This window comes from Centruroides vittatus, unplaced genomic scaffold (assembly GCF_030686945.1).
Source record: "Centruroides vittatus isolate TY-2023 unplaced genomic scaffold, ASM3068694v2 contig_7, whole genome shotgun sequence".
Taxonomy (NCBI): Eukaryota; Metazoa; Arthropoda; class Arachnida; order Scorpiones; family Buthidae; genus Centruroides; species Centruroides vittatus.
In genome coordinates, this window is record NW_027122442.1 from 1,424,554 (window position 1) to 1,445,938 (window position 21,385).

Consider the following 21,385-nt stretch of genomic DNA (forward strand, 5'->3'; position numbering starts at 1 on the left):
AAAAAATCCCTAAGAAGTTTTCGGGGGAGGTTCGTCCAGATATGTCGGGTCCCTTCCCTCACCGCCCGGCCGCCCCATTGTGGGTCTGGCCGAACCCATAATGGGCTTGGTAAAAGAGACCCTCTTAGTGCCCACAGGGCGGAAAGAGTTAAAATAAAAATATATATATAATAGGTCGCATTTAATATAGTTTTCTAAATTTTAATATTTTTTACATAGTAATTTTTTCTGATAGTAATTAGTAATATTAATAAACAATTTACAAAATTATTCTTGGAACTAATTACTTAAATTTTTATTATTTTCTTCCTTACAATATTCTAGATGGCACTTGGAATCGAAGCATGGCGGCCTTCAGTGATATGTTTACAGTCGTGTCTTAGGCGGCCACGCTAGTGAAAATGGCTTTTAAAGTTTGTTTATGTTATTTAATAAGTTCATTATTAGTTGTGCATATGCCAATCAGATGTGAAGAAAATCGGCACTCAACACTAGTTGACGAATTGTTAATGTGTATCTTTTTAAAATTTAAAAATTATTTGTATATTAATTTATTTGAAATATTTTTATTAATTATTAGTTATAAAATAGGGATACGTTGAACGTATCTGAATAAATTTCGGATCGTTTTATTATTATTCACCAAAATAATGTTCTGCTCATAATTAAAAGCACAGAATTAATAGAAAAGTTAATGTTACCTATGGTTCCAAAATGGCGGCTCGTGTCTGATTCCAGCAAATAGGAGAAAGGAAACAGTGGGGACGCACGTTCTAACCTAACCTAACCTATTCTAATAATTTTGTTGGTAATAATAATGGTAATTTATTAGAATAGGTTAGGTTAGGTTAGAACATGCATCCCACTGTTTCTTCTATTTGCTGGAATCAGAGACGAGCCACCATTTTGGAACCATAGGTAACATTAACCAATAGGAATATTACTAGAAATAATATGAGTAATTATTTTTTAATAAGATTTAATATAATAATATTAGGGTTAAAGATTCATATTATTGTCATACTGAACCATTTCATCCAAAAATAAAAACACAAATTTATGCTGTTTTCATTCAGTCATATAGTTTATTAAAATATTAACAAATTCTTATTGTTTAATACTACAGTTTAATGTAAAAAATTAGTATACCAAAAAATTATATACTTGGTAGTGAGAAGAACAAGAAAATTATAAAAATCAGATGGTTGCATGGTTATTGGAAACCAATTATTTATTTATTTATTTATTTTTTCTTGCTGCAATATACCAAAAATATCATTTGGCTTATTCTTTTTCATGAGCTGTTTCTCACTCAACTAATGGTTGTTCCTGTTTTATTGAAATGCCTAAAAAGTTTACTAAAAAAAATTTTACTGGATAAATGTATCTAGAATAGTTTAACCAATCCAAAAACCTTTAACTGGTGAAAGTCTGCTCAAATTCTCTCAGCGAATGCTTTTGGACATCTCACTGTGTCCTTTCTCAAGCTTTCTTGAGCAGACTTTCACTAACGGTTTTGGATTGGTTAATGATTGCAACCCGGTGTTTTAGACGACGATATTTTGGAATAGTTTATATGTAATCTTTTATATTCACCAGAAAACAACTTAATACTTTGAAAACATTTTTTCTACTCTAAGATGAGGCTTTTTAAGGATAAGCTCCAAGAAAATTCGAAAACGATAATTCGATATACCAGCTTTTTAATTACTGATGTTAACAAATGTATTTAAACAGAAGTATTGAGTAAAACTGTACTCAAGTATTGAAAATGTATTGTTAACTTATTGATATTAGCTTATTGATTAAATCACTGATAATTCGTCTATTTAGAATATTTTCCCTCTGAAAATGCACACTTTCTATTTCATAATTTTTATTCGATTTAAATATTAAAATTATTGAGTCTGTTGTTTTGTTTATTTTATAATTAATTTATGTAAGTTTGTAGTATAATGATTTCATATGTAATGATGAGGCTTTTTAATATAACATCAATATTCTTAGTCAAATTCCTCTTTTTTTTATTACATTTAAGTTTTTATAATATGATGTATTTAATTGTTAGTATATTAAAATAAGAATTTTTTTCTTGATATAGAAAGTGTAAATTAATATTTCATACAGCATACAGGGATACTATAGATTACCACCTATGGAATTTCGGGTCTTTGAGTATATATCTGAACTCAGGAGACCGAGACAAGTTCAACGATACCCTACTTCGGTTGGATGGTCGAGCGGTTAAGGTGACAGCCTACCGCTCTGGAGGACTTTGGACCAGAGACGAAAAATAATAAAGTTATCATACTTTTTTCCCAGCGATCGCGCGATGATAGGGAGTCGCGTTGCTCTCTCCGCTAAGTCGGCCTCGCTATCGCGATCAGGAGTCGCGTCGCTTGCCGTTAAAATTGCCTTTAGTAGACGTTTCTCCCCCCACCCTTTTTTTACTTTGTTCAAGAACTACCATGAATCAATAACTAGTGACGTTTAGCACATGGTGGCCTGCCGGCGGCTCCCCTCTGGGAGGTCAGTCGGGAGCACGAACAGTGGGAACGGCCGCCATGTTCGCTGTCATAAGTAACATTAACCGAAATGCAATTCGCGCGATGATCGGAAGTCACGTCGCTCTCTCAGCTCTCGTATCGCGTGTTTAACCCTATTGGAGATGACCGTAGTCTGACGTCATGGTTTGCAGACTTTACCACAAGATGGCAGTACTAGCAACTACGGTGCCTGTCTGCATGAGAGCATTAAAAAAGTATGGTAACTTAAAAAGTATGATAACTTTTTTATTTTTTCGTCTCCAGTCCAAAAATAGGGTACCGTTGAACTCGTCTCGGTCCCCTGAGTTCAAACACATATTCAAAGTCCTGAAATTCCATAGGTGGTAATCTATAGTACACCCCAGCATACAATTGCTAGGTTGAAAAAATTATTTTGTTGTTCAAAGTAACAGTTTTTGATTATATATATTACTGATACAGAACAAAATCTCCACAGAATGCAATTGTATGAATTGGAAGTAAATATATGAATAATGAATTAAGTGTTTCAATAAAGTATATTTTAACTAAATTTCAGAGATACAGATGTCTAAATTTCTGTAGGCTATACTGTGGTTATATACTTGTGATTATCATGACACACAATAATTTTTCTAATATATTTATATTTCAAATTGAATAGTTTGTCTCTAATATTATAATTATTATTATTATTATTCAGTTAAGATTTTTAACTCTGTAATACTTAATATTAAATTATATCTTATATATAATAAGAAATTGACTAAGGATATGCTACAAATTCAGGAATAACTCAAACAATTACTTGAATCTGTAAAACAGATCTTAGAGACTCACTTAGAATTGGCATGTGATCGATTTTTAAAAGATTGAGAAAACTGTTTTCTACAGAAAATATGAACAGTGCAGTTTTGTTAATATTTCTGCTAATTTATAAAAAATGGATATAAATTGAACCAAAATAAATCTTACTTATGCAGTATAGTTTCTTCTGTTAGAAGAATAGAAATGAATTTGAAAGAATCTGTAACAAATTATAGCATTTTATATATTTAAGGCCTTTATATTATAAGGGCTACAGAGCCTTTACTATATCAGTACTCATATATGATTTTCAGTCTCACAGTTTTTCCTTTTTCATTTTTGATACTCTCTCTCTTAGGTCTTTTCTCATATTCATAGTTAGTCAACAAATATTTATAACAAACTAGTTAATTGTAAATGTCTTCTGTCAAACAATATATATGTAAAGTCCTCCTTTTTTTTTGTATAGGCAATATGGACTTTCCATACTGCCTGTAAAACCACATAGGGCATGGAATTGCTACATGGTTTATGTAGGACGTGTGAATTATCTTTCATAGAAGTAATATATAGCAGGAAAAAGTGATGATAAATAAAAATTATATTTTGCATAAAATGTTAGAAAATTGCTTGAAACTATTTGAATTTATTGTAACTGTAATATAGCATTTTTTAAAAAAATCTTATTTTATGATTTGTAGAGTTAAAAGTATTTACTAAAAATTTTTGGATTTTAGCTTAGGCTTGCTTCAAGTCTTTTTAAATATTAAATAGGTATATTTTGACATGCATTCCAAAAAAGATTTGCCGGTTCTAATATAGAAATAATGAAATTCGTAATTATTTTAAATAAATTTATATGATTTTACTCATTTTAATATTTAATATTTAAACAGATCAAAAAAACATTAATGAATACCATATTTGTTTTGTGCAAATAAGAGCATGCTCTTATATGTGGAAATCACCGAATTTTGCATTTTTGAAATACATGTCCTGATTTGCTTATAAGAGCATTGAATATAATTACTTTTATGTTGTTAACAGATATTAAGAAATAATTTCAAACTATTTTTTTTTTTTTTTGTCTTTAGAAATAACAAAGTTATTTAATCATTTTAAAATTCCATTACCATAATTTTACGTGAGAATAATCTGCAACAGAAATAAAACTTTGTATATCCAATTCCTCTGGAGCACTGTTGAAAGCATGATGTTTACTGATATACAGTTTATAAAATGCCATTTCAAACTAGATATCAAACTCAGCTTTTTAAATACTTAATGAACTATCAATACACCTTCTGTTGCTGAGAAATGTTTATTAAACAAAACACTAATGTTTTTAATCTAATAGAATAGGCCGTCTTCAGATGTAACTGGATTTGAACGTATTTAAAAATTTAACATTTTAACGACGGAACATCTAAACATCTTACATTTAAATTAAAGGATGTTCTGTTGTTAAAATGTTAAATTTTTAAATATGTTCGAATTCAGTTACACCTGAAAGTGGTCTATTCTATCAGGTTAAAAACGTTAGTGTTTTGTTTAATAAAATATTCTTAGCACCAGAAAGTGTATTAATAGTTGATTAGTCATTTCAAACATTGTTTTTTCATTGTAGATTCAATTGTTCATTGTAGATGTAATTTTAAACTAAGTGAAACAAATAAACATAAAATATACTATACACATCACCCCAATCACAGACAAAATAATGCATTACAAAGACAAGACATCACATTAACAAACAAAACAAAAAGATCTCATACTGTACATCACAGATTTAGCTGTCTCACAACACATGGGATATGTACACTGAGAAAATTAGCAAATACAGGAACTAGGCCATAAAATAAAGCGTCTGTGGAAATTGAATAGGATAATTATTGTACCTGTAGTCCATTTTTTTTTACAGATTGTACTAAATTTATATACACTACACAAGAGTCTATAAACATTAAGTCTTAACAGCGTATATGTCACATTACAGAAAATAGCCGTACTAAGTACAGTATATGTCAAATATGAAACTCTTAAAAACAGATATATACACAAACAGCATATAACCATAAAATCAATAATATCCAATGACAGATTTGAAAGTCAGTTGCTCACTCTTCTTTGCTGTAGTGAACTCTAAATACGGTTCAGACACATCTAGCAAAAGCAAAAACAGAATATGAAAAAACAATTTATTTTAACATAGCAAATTTAATTCTTGCTGCTGTTTTACAAAATGAGAACAATGAAATGCGCAATCATAAGTGAATGATAGTGGATTTCATTAAAACAAAACAGTAAGTGATAACTGCAAATTGTTTTGCTAAAAAGTCGTCTTTTATACTTGCATCATTCATTTTATAGAAAAGAAATTTTTCAAAATTAGTGAGAATGTAATAAGAAATAATAATCTTTTCAGTTGTCATGTTTCTCATCATTTGAATTAGTGGAAAATATTTTTTGCCAGTAGAAAGTTCATGTTAAAGTGTGATTATGATTCACAAAACAGAAAAATTTACTGGAAAGGATGTCACTACTGAAGACTGTATAATATTCATTTAGCCTTCTGCTAGCAATTCACTCTGTATAAACTAAAGCTAAAAATTAAGGCATTAAAATTATTTTTTATTTAAGTTTTTTCAGTTCATTTTAACATTTATAATAAAACAGAAATGAAATGATATGACAAAAACATTTTATTCTTCAACAGTCAACTTGTTTAAGGAAAGATATGCATTTTTTATATGGTAAATACTTGAAAGATTGTAATGGTCAGGCCATCCAATAGGTTGCTGAAATTTTGTTTTATTTATTCAGTTACTATTTAGTAAATGCTACACGAAGATTTATTTTACTGTTGTCTTCTAATTTTAGAGTTACTTAATAATAATAATTTAAATTTTATCCAAACGCTACTTTAATTAATATAAAACTGATTTCTATACTGTAGAGTTTCAAAAAGAAAATGATTCAAAATTGTAATGATATCTTTAGTTTTGATTTTGTTAACAAAAGATGGAAAATAATGCCATTGTATATAAATGAAGCAAAATATTGAAGTTAAGCAAGAGATATCATAGTATATAATCGGCTTGCTGTATGGTATAACAATGTGAATCCGTCTCTGTAAACCATATAATCTGGTAGACGTATCTCACAGCAAATTCTGGTTAGCAAATTGTTTTTATTTACAATAGACTTACAATGCATTTCGGGTTGGTATAATGTGATCGCAACCCCTCTTCAGTGCTAGTTCATATAAAACGAAAATATATTAGAACATGACAATGATATACCATAAAAACAGTATAAAACAGTATAAAAACACTTACAATTCACCTCTATGTAAATTACAAAAATTATGTTTAAATTAGTGATTGGGAGGGCAAACTTTCCTCATCCCAAACTAGTTTCCTAAAAAACACAAATTGTAACCATTGTATTACAATATTACAGCTAAATACATAACCAGCAGATAATAGTATACTCACATATATTAACACCATTTAACACATTAACCAGCAGATAATAATATTCACATACATTTAACACTTTTTTTTTTGTTGATGAGATGTACAGAGAACATAGACACAATGTGAGAGGTTGAAGTGAAGTGAAAACTTAGTAACATATACTGGAAATTTGGTATGACCAGCACAGTGGGGTGTGATAGAGGGAGGGTGTTAGAACATCTTAATGGGTTTTACTACTTAAGGATGGCTGCCAGATGTCATATATGACAGTACCTGTATTTAGGTTCAAACAGTGTGTTACATTAGTTTTAATTATTACAAATTGTTCGTAAATATTTTTCTTTGTAAAAAATAAAAATTTTTGTAATTTACATAGAGGTGAATTGTAGGTGTTTTTATACTGTTTTTAAGATATATCATTGTCATGTTCTAATATATTTTCGTTTTATACAAACTAGCACTGAAGAGGGGTTGCGATCACATAATACCAACCCAAAATGCATATGTAAGTCTATCGTAAATAAAAACAATTTGCTAACCAGAATTTGCTGTGAGATACGTCTACCAGATTATATGGTTTACAGAGACAGATTCACATTGTGAAGAGATATCATTTTAAATGTATATAATTATTTTATTCATTAAAATTTACTGTACAGTCAGGGCTGGATTTACATAAGGGCATTTGGAGCTGGTGCCCAGGCCCCCACAAAACTATGTTTAAACATATTTTTTTTACTATATACTTAACTATTGCATATATATAAATTTCACTGGTGTAAAGTTAACTTGCAGAAAAAAAATTTCACATAAGCATTTTCAATTAAATTAAAATAATTAGTTTTACACAATAAAATATATGTATGTTTACAATAACCTTATTTTTAAATGAAATTTACAACTTCCTACAGTTGAAATTTTTAAAATACTTGAAATATCATGCAATTAACTGTCAAAATTTTCTAAAATCATGTTCTTATATAGCTAGGAGATAATTGCAGGAAACTTAGCAGCTTTCAAGATAACAATTCAAATAAGAATACCTAATAATATCAATTAAAATATGAATTAAGTGCACAGAGAATAGAAGAGAACTAAAAACAAAGTATGCATATGTATCTCTGTTGGTTTTAGGAAAAATTTCAAAAGCAGATGAATATATCTGCAGCATGTGAAGGATTTTTCAAATTTTCTAAAGACACTCTTAGAGTGTGTTTGGAAATTCTAACCGTTGCGGTAATGGTGACTGACGTCATTGATCATAGCTGGTTATTCCAGGTGATTAGTGCATTTTTAAACACTCTGGTTATTTTGTGGTGTTCAACATGGCAGAAAATCGACAGGAGATGATATTAATTTTATCATTGTTCTCGAATATTGATTCAGAATCATATGATGATGATGATTCAACAAGTTTATCAAAAGATGTCTAAATTTTAACATTTATAATAAAACAGAAATGAAATGATATGACAAAAACATCAACAGTGATTTTTAAACACAGTTATTTAGGTCACATTTTCTAAACGCCTTGGTAATTATCAGCAGTTACCAGTAACACCAGTTAGAATTTCTAAACGTGCCCTTAGTGACTTCAGACAAATGAAAGCTGTTTGATAATTATAAGTGTGAGTAAATACAGATAATCCGCTGATTATTCATACAAAATTATGGTACTTTATATTATTTTAATTAAATATATCGTATTTTCCGGCATATAAGACGACCCCCTACTTTTACAGTTAAAATATAGAGTTTGGAATATACTCGCCCTATAAGACAACACCCAGCGTATAAGACGACCCCCGACTTTTGAGAAGATTTTCATGGGTTAAAAGGTCATCTTATATGCCAGAAAATACGGTATGTAAATATGGATTATGTAATTTGTTTATAAAAGCATTTTAAAATTTATTTTCTTATCAATTAAAATAGATAAAAAACTTTTTAAGCATAAAAGGGCTGATCATCTAGAAGCAGTCAAAGCCATCCTTACTTTTGGTAATTATGAAAAACAATATAAATTAGTTTATTTGATGATAAAGAAAATGACAGAGGTAATTAATTTATTTTTCAATGTAAAGGTTTATATTTTATACATTGTAAGATATTTATTCTGACTTTATAATGCTCCTAAATACACATACAAACTGTAGACCAAATTATATGAAAATGAAACTAAACCTATAAAATTCTATTTGGTTGGAATTTTACGGGTGTGGTTTGATATAAAAGTTTAAAAAGGTAAAAAGCATATCTGAAATTTTTTTGATTCATATATCTTCAAGGACTCTAAATAAAACATTCTAAAAATCAAAGTTATTCCGAAATTTTTAATCATTTAATGTTTTTGAGTTTTCACAGGAGAAAAGTATTGTGTAAAAATTCTATTTTAGCTATTTTTGGATAATAGTTCTAATAAAAACATTTAATTAAAATAATTCTGACTAGTGAATATTGACATTTGCTTTCACTTTTGACAACTACTTGTATTAAATTAGGTATAAAAATTTATCATTGTATACATTGATGTTTGTCTCACAGACTTTGATGGTAAATTCATCTACTTTCAGCTATTTTATGATTTTCAAAAGATCCTAATTTATTTTATAGTATTAAAATGCAGTTATATTCTGGGATTAAAATACAGTCGACTCCACATAAGCTGTCACCCGGATAACTCAACACCGCAGGTTAATTAGTCAGTTTCTGTAGTCCCGGCCAACTTACATAGGCATTAATGTTATTAATGTTAAAAAAAACTCGGTTTACTCGACATCGTTTAACTTGTAACTGGATAAATCAACATACTTTTTCTGTTTCACACTTTTTAGAATTTTGATAAGTCGACTCCCCTCCTGTAAAAATGAGTTTACACTGTACAATAAGCTGTGTGGTGTAAACTCATTTTTCAGGGGGGAGTTGACTTAGAATTGAATAGTAATGCAAAATTCAAAAGGCCAAAATTTTTTTAGTATTGAATGTCATGATGAATTTATTAGAACTGTCATAGAAGAGTTGACATAGAATTTCTACAGCAATGCTTTTAGTTTCATTAGAAGATTCAAGTGTTAAATATGTAAATATTTTTGAAAAATTTATAAACGATCCTCACAAAGCACCTTAATTTGCTGAGACTACTTATTTTGATACAAACTTATGTATTCAACCTATTCTACAGGCCATGAAAATAAAACATGGACTTGGATAGATTTGAAACTACATTTTGGACTTGTCTGTTTTTGATTGTTACTTGAAAGGACTTGGCCAATTTCAAAGTTTTACAGAATTTAAATGTTACAAAAAATTATTAGAATTGCTTAATTTAAACAGCTATAGGTAAAATGAAGGATGGAAAAGATGAAAAAAGTACTGTACATAAGAAATGCAATGTAGAAAGAAATATAATAATATTAAAAAATTTTACAAATAGTCCCTTGATTTTTTTCTTTTAATTTGTTGAAACATTGAATTGAATGTAAATACACATTTTAAGCAATGAATCTTCCAAAGCTGGAAATTATCTTAACATTAATCAATATCACAACTTCCTTATATAATAAGAAAAGAAAAAATCAATTTAAATGTTGGAACCTTCTGTAAACTGTTCGATTTGAAAGTGTAGAACCTGAAGCAGGCCAATACACTAGGCCAAAAAGATTTGTTTCTAGTATAGTATTGCTGGAAGACATAAAGAAGTGTGATATTGATTAATGAATAGACATGTTATTTGGTACCCAAAAAAGTCATAAGAAAAACTGTATTTTACATTTGGGGTCCCTTCAGCAATGTTTTCATTATGCTCTCCAAAGTTGTTTTTCCTAAAGATGGTTATAATCAATATATTAAATAATAAACAAGTATTTTTTTATGGTTTCTTCAAAACACTTCAGTAAACTCTCCAGTTTATATTAAATGTAACAGGAACTATCAAAACTTAATGATAAGCAGAATTGATGGAAATGCTTTGTTTCTAATGCTCTGCATTTGATTTTATTTGATTTTTCTTTTGTTTGTCAAACATCAGTTCTGGAAGTAGTATGTGATTGTGTCTGGGTCTGTTTGTCCACTGAAAACTTTAATTTTTAAATATTTTATTAAAGTAGGAAATAAACTAGTATTTTGTGAAAATGAAATATAGCATTTGGAAAACATTGTACAGTATCTTATTATGTACAATGGCAGAAAATCCCATCTAGTGGCATAATCACAAAGTACAAAATAATATGCATTATAGGAATGTCACAACTCTCTCCACACTAAACTTATAAGTCAAAACAGTATGGTGGATAATGAACTCTTATTAGATAACACCTTGTCTCTTCTGCAGTTGATATTTAGGGAATTTGCACACTTTTGGAATGGGCATATCTGTTCAACATTGACTGCTGTGAATACTGAAATAACTATTTCAGAGTTCTTCAGATGGTTAATGGAGGAAGAAATTTGAAATCAACAAAATATCCTTATTATCTTGACTAAAATTAATCTTAGCAAGTCAATATAGGCCTTGTATAATAAATGAGACAAATGTGGGATCCCCTGGCTTCTCTTTGACTATACCCAAATTTTATTTCGGACAGCATCTGGTTTTGATGAATTAACATCTGCTTCTCAATGTCCAATGTTTGCTCTTGATGACATTTTCATAATAAAACTTCTGGGCATCTGTTTAGTTTGGACCTTTGCTTACAAGTCTGACTTGACAAGATTAAATAACCCAATAAACAATTTAGCTGGGATAATTCCCTTAATGGCTTCTGGGATGCTGCAGTATTTGAATAGAAACCATGCAAGAGCATACTCAAAGAACTGCTCATCAGATATGATCATTTTTTGTAAGGCAGACTTTACTATTTTAACAGAATGTTCAGCTGCTTCATTCAATTTGGATGGGATTATAGTGTCCAAGTAAAATGTACTTTGTTCATCTTCTTCTAGAAGACAAAAAAAAGAAAGAAATTAACAGCTTGGTTTTCTATAATTAATAATTAATCTTCATTAACATTTTTATCAGAAGCTTTCATTTGTGTTTAATTGATTTATTGAGCTGCAATTTTCAAATTGCACACCTATTCATTCCCCCTGTTGTCCATCCTTCTCAAGAACAGACTTAGATGGATGAATGGAAAATCATAACCAGATATGGAAAGTTTAGAGGCCAGGGGACCTGATTAACTATATACAAACTTCTGGTCTAGACTAGAAGTCATGATTTCATAGATGAACATGATTTGATTGTTATCAGGTGAAGTATGATGTACAGGGGCAAAACACCACTAAAATTCAGACCAGATGTTGAAAGCCTATTGGTCATAGATCCTAATTAACTATAAATGAACTTCTGTTCTGGACCAAAATTACATGACTTTTTATTTTAAAAGATGATTAAAAATTGCAGCCTGGCATTGTAATTATGTCACAATAAATAATTGTTTATTATTAGTTTTTTTTTAAGTATGAATTAAATTCATATACTGAATGTTAAACATTTTTGTGATTTATTTTGGAAACCACTAAAACGGGGCTTATAGGTAAATAAACAAATTTGTTCTGTCCTTACAATCAGACATTCACCAGAGAGGATTTTTGTAGTATAATTCTGAAAAATAAAAAATAACAATATGGTAAACAAGTTATTTGAATTAAACATTTTAAAATCTAATATTTGTTCTTTACAATCTTTTCAAAATAAAATAATAATATTGTTTTAAAAAGTTTAAATATCCTATAAGTAAGTTGAATTTATTTCAATATAACAATAAATAAACTAACACAAAATTTCAAAATTAAATCAGAGTTGTCTTGCAAATATAAATAAATTTCAAAATACAGTGTAAACAACCTTTAATCTACCACCAAAAACTGTTATGAAAAACATTTGTCTGGAGAGATGGTTGTCTTCAATGCCGTAACTAGGCAGGCAAAACAGGTGCACCCGCACAGGGCCCACTTGGAAGGGGGCCCAAAATGCATGTATTTGTTTTATTAATTTCCCAAACCTAATTAGTTAAGGGGCCTAAATGCAAATTCTTGCACAGGGCACAGGAATGGCTAGTTATGGCACTTGTTGCCTTACAGATATTTGCTTTCTCAGGAGTATAGAAGTACAGTATGCTGTATATTCGGTTTAATGGGTATAAGCTTGCATAAAGCCTGCAGAAAATATGTTGACTTAATATGTTTCATTGAATATTTCCCATTTACAAAAATGCTTGAGAATTGAAGGGAAATATGAGCATATTATTCAGAAACCTGCATTGCATTTATTTCAAAATAAATTTCATCTATGATTTTAGTCTTTTTGGATATTTAATACTTTTAAATATTTATGGGTAAAAGTATTTAGTATATTTAAGCCATCCCACACATTTTGTACTCAATTCTAAAATTTTTTACTATATTCTGGTTAAGAAAATAGTAAAATTAGAATGCCTACTTTATTTATCAGAGAAAAGCAGGAGTTTAAATGAAGACATTTACCATTAAAACATTCTACACGAATACATACAAAAGCAGCTTAGCCATATCCACTGGTGTGATAAACCTTAACATAAATAACTGGTTTAAGTTAGTAGAAACATTCAATGAAATTAAGGGCAAAAAGCAAAAAAACAATTTTATAAAGACTAATAATTGTATAAATGAATCATTTTCATAATTTTTCAAAATTTAAACTTTTAAATTTATTCATTTAATTTTCAGTTTTCACAGTATTTAACTTAATCAGCCATTTTATATTTGTATTGTTCTATCTTATATCTTTATTCATAACTGCTGTTGTTAATTATAATTTTAAAATATTGATGATATTGATGAAAAATTTATTATTAATTAATGATTCAATAATGTAAGTTGCTTATAAGCATATAAAAATTAATTCCAGATTTTATCTAAAAGTAAAGTTGTTTTAGAAGAATCGGGATATATTCCAGGTAGTGTTTTCCCGGAAAACAAAGATATTCGGGAAGGTAAGTCAATAGTTATAATCAGTTATATTTATTAAGAATATAAAGCATAAAAAAAAGAAAAAAATGTTATAATTTTTAAATGATGATTGGTTATAATTGGTATAATAGAAACAGAATAGGTAATGTCAAATTTAGCTAATAATTATTGCAATTGTGATAATCATTAGCAAATCAAACTAAAATTAATAAGTTTTTTCTCTCTTTCTATATTAAACCACACAGTCGCAAGATATAAAAGTTTATCAGATTGCAGATTAAATAAGAATAAACTTATTGCAATATAGTTTATGAAAGAAAAGTAGTTTTATTAAAAATAGCCATTTTCCAATGCTGAATTTTCTGCAATATTTAATTTCAGAAATTACAATATAATGTTTATAATAGTATCAAAAATCAGATTAAAAAATAATGCTCTTATAGAGTAAAAATGCCATTAAAATAAATTTGAATGCTTTCAGGCAACTTTTGCTCATCAGGAAAACTGAACATAGAATTTTGTTGCTATGGAAACATTATGTAAAAGTTTAACACCAAACGATTGCCAGATTATATCAGGATATAATAATGCTACTAATTATTAATAGCATTATTATAGCCTGATGTAATCTGGCAATTGTTTGATGTTAAACTAAAAATTGGGTTATTGGATTTTTATATTTGCATTATGTAAAAGAAACAAAATATACAAAAATAAATATTTAACATAAAACATATTAGGAAAATACCTAAATACACCTAAAATTATTTAAAATTACAACAGTCATCCTGTTAGTATTCCTAGTAACCATATTATATGGCAAACATAAGGCACATGTGGTTGAAGCAAAACAAAGTAATTACCCTATATAAATCTGATATTATTTATAATACACTTCATGTTTTGGTCATTAAGTAAAACCTTGATTTAACAGACCAATTTGGGCCATTAAAGCCAAAATTACATTATATAATAAAGTAGGCCTTCCAAATGCATGTGTTAAAAAATTGATATATTAATTAGTTTATCTGTTTTTACTTATGTAGATACATTTGTGTAACTAAAATTAAATATTTTTGTGAAGTTTAATTTCACAGAAAAGTTTTCTTTATGTGTTATTGCTTATATACTCATTGTAGCTCTAAGTCTTTATTAAACAAGTATATGATCTAAATCAAAGTAAATAAACAAATGTTTTTTGGAAAATACTCTTTAACTGAATTTATCTAAACAAGTAAATAATATTTTAAGAGCAATGACTCTTGCATTTGAAAAGAAAAAAAATCCTGTTAATTAAATTACATATAAAAAGCATTTTAAAATTAGCATTTTCACATATGACATACAAACTGGAAATTTTGTCCATTAAATTGAGATTTTATTGTACTGACATTGATTAGTGTTTATAGTCACCATAGAAATATCTCATAATATGATACTTTTATAAAGATCATGAGACCTTGCTCCTTCTGGCAATATGTTTCCACTTGAGTATACTATATCAGCCTAACAACTAAATGGGCTTATTACCAGGCTGTCAGAATGGAGACCCATCATAAGTTGAGATATATCTGTAATCAATGTTACAAACCATAAGATTATAACTAAAAACTAGAAACTATTATGTCAAAGATGTTTCTTATCAGTGGCCTTACACATCAGCCATTTTCAAAGCTTCATTAAACTATCAAAGTCTCTATGATTGATGGTTTTGGTTTTTAAACTTCTTTCATATAGCCATAAAGATTTGGCCATGATGTAATTTTCTCCAGATCTTACAATTTCACATTACATTATTCCATGAGGCAATTAGATTTTTACCCAAAATATTCTATGCTAAGATTGTATTGTTATTTCCTAGATGAATATCTCTTCAATGTTCTTTCATTCTCCAGAAGAGAATCAAAGAACATTGGAAGAGATGAGTCTGACTTACCTTTTTATGTAGTTGAACCTGTCTATCTCAAATCTCATGGGAACAAGAGAAAAAAATTAAAAATGTAGAGGTTCTTACACAGTAAACAGTAATAAGTTTGATTGGAGATACAGTAATTTTTACTAATACAATAGATACCTATATTATGTATAAATAAAACATTTTTGACATACCATAACAAAAATAGATTGTTAATAGTTTTCGATTCCTGACTTTCTTCAACCAATAAGATGCAAGCCAAACTCATAGCCATTCAGAGAAAAGCAGCATTAATTGCAGCTATGCACTGTATTGCAAGAGATGTTTCTCAACTACAATTTATACTATCGAAATTTAGTTGCCAAGCTTAAATTTATAATTGATACTTCAGTCTGTAATTTGAAATATGGAGGTTTTGGAAGAAAATTATTTGAGATAAACTTGGAAAATATATTGAATTTAGGCCAAAAATGCAGGGAAAAAGAATTTAGAGATAAAGAGGTTTTCAAGAAAACATGTTTGAGGTAGACAGGTTCAACTGTATTTCAAAATGGACCCAACTTTTCTAATGTTGAGTGGAACCTTGTAGACCCCCCACTCTTAATTAAAATATTCTATTTTTTATTTATCATTTCTTAAAATATTAAAAATTGGAAGCACTTCTTTTTTCTGCAAGAAGTTATCATTATAGTTTTTAGCCAGAAATTGTAATACACTCAAACCTGTTTTTGTGCGGTCTTTTTTTGTGTGATTTTTTATATGTGCAATTATTTTTGTGCAGTATTCCAATTTGATTGAAATTCATATACCGCACACAAAAAATCACACAAAACAAATCGCACAAATAAAAATTTGCACAAAATAGACCGCACAAAAACAGGTTTGAGTGTAATTTAATAGGTAAATTTGAATATGATATTTTTTCTGGAAAATGCAAGGAGAAAAAAATCTGTTGTTTAGTTCTTAGATGGATTGGACAGTGTATATTGGATTAAATGATCTAGCCCTAATAAAAAGTAATCAAAAGGTGTTAGACAGTATGCCATGAGATGGTATATTTACTTCATTAAAGCATTACAGTGAAACTTTGCATAACGAGCAAAACAAATTGTAAAAATTTGCCTTGCTTAACGAGCAATATTTTGAATAACGAGTGATGAGGAGAGGGGAAGTCCCGAATTGTGTGCATGCAGCCTGCTCCATCAGTCTGTGTTTAGCACTTGTTCCGCTAACATCTTAGTGTCGCTTGCGATCACATATTTTTCCAAACTTGTGTTCGCACATATTACTTATAAACATCAACAACCATATCCCGTTATATAATAAACATGCCAAATTTTTGGGTCATTAAATTTAATGACCGATTCCAAATTAAATTTTAGAAATGTCCGAATTAAAAATTAACTATTTATAATTATTAAATTTAATAATAGATGGAAACATAACTGCCTACCTCTAGTCAAATTAATTATAGCATTTACAAACCCAAAAAATTTGGCATATCATTTGGAGTGTTTATCAAACATATTAGCTGTGATTTTTTTTTTTTTTTTTTGTTTCTGCAAATCGAATTCTCATTCCAGGATGGTTCATTCCACACTAGAAGAAAAGATGATGATGATTCACGCTCCTTAACAGTGTATATTGTCCAATTTTTTTAAATAAATGTTATATATAAAACATTTGAGCATTTTTTTGGTGTGGAACACATTATCATATTTTACATTAATTTCTATGGGAAAAATTGTTTTGCTTAACAAGTGTTTCACATTATGAGTAAGACTCTGGAACGAATTATGCTCGTTAAGCGAGGTTCCACTGTATTTTTTAAAATCTTATTTTAATTTGTGTAATCAAAATTATTTACTTGTTATGAAATTACCAAAAATATGTATAATCTTAATTATTGTGGTGATAACTAAAAAAGAACCTAGTAGATTATAGAATATGTCAATAGTGTTAAGGATAAGCAAAAATAATAATACTTTTGGGATTATTATATTGCAGTAATATGTAATATAATAATTGGGATTATTATATCACAGAATCCCAAGATCTCTAGCCACTCAAGAACAAATTAGATCAGTTAAAGTATAGCTTGTGTAGTCAGCATTATAATTGTCTTTTGTACTCAAACAAGTACTTTTGACATTAATTTAATGTTGAAATATTTGGTTAGCTATTGTTTATGAAATTATTTAAGTGCTTAATACCAAAAGACAGTGTTTCTTTTATTAGTTATATAATTATTAGCGTCGAGTGTGCATTTATCCTTTTTTGTACTCACTGATATTTCTCAATTTATGTTTTCACTTCTAATATTAAAGTTAAATGATTGCCAAATTATATCAGGCTATTTTACTACTGCTGTCATTACTAATAGTAGTAGTAATATATAATTATCTACTTTTGATGTTTATTTGTATAGTTCTAATATGTTGAAATAATGTCTTTCTGCAGCATATATATATCATGCTGAAATACTTTAAGTTTTTCTTATCGCAACCTTGAATTTATATATTCAGGCATCGGCAGCAGTGTTTTATTTATAACAGCATTTATGTTTTTTACAGATATTTTTTTCTGATTTTAATTGCCGAGTTCTTATTATTGATATTATTTCAGTTATAAATTTCTTTCCTTTTGAATTTGATATCATCTCAACAGATATTGAAATGTATAGTTTTCATACTTACAAACTAACTAATTTAGTTAGTTTATTAAGATTATTATATAATAATATTTGAGCATTGTTACTGTATCTTAAAATATATTAGTCTCAAGAGATTATGATAACCTTTAGAAACTAATATATATTATTTATTTTTACAACATTTTAAATAGGTCAATTCATTTTTATAATGCATTTTTCAAATTATTATTATTATGTTGGGTTAAGTGAGATATACTCGGTTAACACCGGTGGCTGTGTACTATGCCGGACCAAAGTCAAGGCATAGTAACCAAAACAGAAATTAAAGTGTATTAGTGTGTGTGTCTGTATTCAGGAATTTTCTCACAATATGACATGTATTCAATATAGTGGCCTTCTGTAGTGTGATGTATGTGTTTCTATTCAATTGTAATGTGCCCAGGCTTTTGTGTAGTGTGTGTGGTATGACACCTGTAGAGGAGAGAACAACAGGTACAATAAGCACCCTATCCATCCTCCACAGATGCCTTATTTCCTGGGCGAGTTCTGTGTACTTGCTAATTTTTTCAGTGCATGCATTTTGTATATTGTGAGTGTTTGGAATGGATATGTCTATAATGTATGTGATTTTATTGTGTTTGTCAATGAGTGTGATGTCTGGTCTGTTGTGGTAAATTGTTTTATCTGTGATTATGGCTCTGTCGTAGTACATTTTGTGTGTGTTGTTTTCCAATATTGTCTGTGGAATGTATTTGTAGTATGGTTCGTGGATGTCTACTAATTTGTGTTTCTTTGCAAGCTCTTGGTGTATTATATTTGCTACTTGATTATGTCTGTGTAACTAATCTGTCTGTGCCAAGAGCTTGCAACCAGAGGTGATGTGTTGTGTAGTTTCTGGCATGATGTGACATTTTCTGCATGTGTCATTTGTGAGCGTTGCATCTTTGAGTATGTGTTTTCTGTAGTTTTTAGTATTTATGACCTGATCCTGTATGGCAATCATGAATTCTTCTGTCTCCCCAAAGAGGCATCCCTGAGCTAACCATCTGTTTCATGCAGTTTTGTCAACAAACTCCTGGGTCAGATCATAAGGATGCCTGCCATGGAGTGCCTTTCGAGCCCACGATTGCTTAATGGTGCTTAATGGGACACAACACAACATATAATAAGCAATGTTTGTGTTGTGTCCATATGATATGAGTGTAAGTTTAATGGTGTGTTATTTGAGTCTGCTAGAGTTACTGCTTTATGTAATTATGATGTTTCTTGTTTTTTGTAGAAAAACTCTTCGCAGTGACTGTATTTGTTTGTAGTGAAGGTTAAGTATGTCAATCAGGCCATGTCCGCCATCTTTACGTGGAAGGGTTAATTTTTCTGTGGCGGATTTAGGATGATGTTGTTTATGCTTAGATGAGTGTTGTTCTTGTTTTCCTTTGGAGTTGCTCGAGATCTGTGTGAGTCCAATGTATAACTCCAAAAGAATATGTAAGTACTGGAATGACATATGTGTTTATTGCTTTGACTGTATGTTTTGCATTTAACTGTGTTCTGAGAATAGCATTTAACCTACTTTGGTATTCTTTAATTAATCTTTGCTTTATTTGTGTATGTTCTGTTAGTTTGGCCTGTTGGAATCTTAAATACTTGTAGAACTCGCCCTCTTCCATGGATTCAATAATGTCTCCATTTCCAAGTGCAAAATCTTCTTTCTTCAGGATTCCTTTTTCTATGTGAAGTGTTTTGCATTTATCTAGGCCAAATTCCATTTGTATGTCCTTGGTGTATGAATGTGTGATTTGTAGGAGTTGATGAAGTTGTTTTTGTGTGGATGCATAAAGTTTTATGTCATCCATGTACATGAGATGTGACAGTGTATACTGTGTTGTTTTTTCATGCCTGATATTGTAGCCATATTGTGTGTTGTTTAACATGTTGGATAATGGATTCAAGGCTAGGCAGAACCAGAGAGGACTCAAGGAATCTCCTTGAAAAATTCCTCGCCTAATAAAGATTTGGTTTGTTTGTATGGAAGTGTTACTAACCCTGAGATGTAGTGTTGTTCTCCAGTGCTGAATAGTGTTTTGAAAGAATGCAATGAGTGATGGATGTATTTTGTACATGTGTAGGATATGTAGCAGCCAACTGTGTGGAACACTGTCGAATGCTTTTCTGTAGTCTATATATGCCATGTGTATGTTTCTGTGTTGTTTGTGTGCTTGCCGTAGAATGATTGAATCTGTGAGTAATTGTTCTTTGCATCCCCTGTGATTTCTACGGCAACCTTTTTGTTGTTTCTGTTAGAATGTCGTGTTCTTCAACATGTTTGTATATTTTGTTTGCGATACAGGATGTCAATAATTTGTAGAGTGTTGGAAGACATGTAATTGGTCTGTATTGTGTGGGGTCTGTGGTATTGTTGTTTTTAGGTTTCATGTAGGTGATGCCCTGGGTAAGAAAATTTGGCATGTCTTGTGGATTGATGATGATGTGTGTTAGGTGTTTAGCTAGTTCCTGGTGCAGTGATGTAAACGTTTTTGTACCAGAAATTGTGAATGTTGTCTACACCAGGTGTCTTCCAGTTGTGTGTTCTGTTAACAGTGTATTGGAAATCATGTATGTTTATTTCAGCACAGGGCATAGTTGGTATGTTGTGCAAGTTTCTGTTCTTCTTTTCGATCCAGCCTGCATCAGCATTGTGCGTGACAGCACTGGACCAAAGAGAAGACCAATATGTTGTGAGTTCTTGTTCTGTTGGTGTGCCACTGTGCTATGTATCAGTGTTTGCTTTGTTATTAATTTGTCTGTAAAAGAGTTTTTCATTGTTTGTAAATAATTTATTTTGTTGTTTTCGTAGTGTACATGTTTTGTATCGTTTGAGTCTACGGGCTTTGGTAGCAAGTTTTTGTTTTAGTGTATCAATGTATTCTGTAATGCGTGCATTGTGATGTTCGTGTTTTGTGTGTGTTTTTATTTTCTTGAAAATGTTTTTGAGCTGTTTCCTTAATTTGGGTGTTATGTTGTTTTTAGTGTATTGTGTTAGCCTGCCTAATTGCTGTCT

General features: G+C 29.6%; 1 protein-coding gene across 1 annotated transcript in view; it reads left to right on the forward strand.

Moving 5' to 3' along the window:
• The first annotated feature begins 336 nt into the window (after positions 1-336).
• The window catches only part of LOC136980474 (coiled-coil domain-containing protein 134-like), a 51,916-nt gene continuing 30,867 nt past the window's right edge, over positions 337-21,385 (forward strand). The window contains exons 1-3 of the mRNA XM_067276593.1: positions 337-513; positions 8,747-8,868; positions 13,698-13,782. Coding sequence (XP_067132694.1) covers positions 402-513; positions 8,747-8,868; positions 13,698-13,782 — 319 coding nt within the window. The 5' untranslated portion in view covers positions 337-401. The remainder of the gene's footprint in view (positions 514-8,746; positions 8,869-13,697; positions 13,783-21,385) is intronic.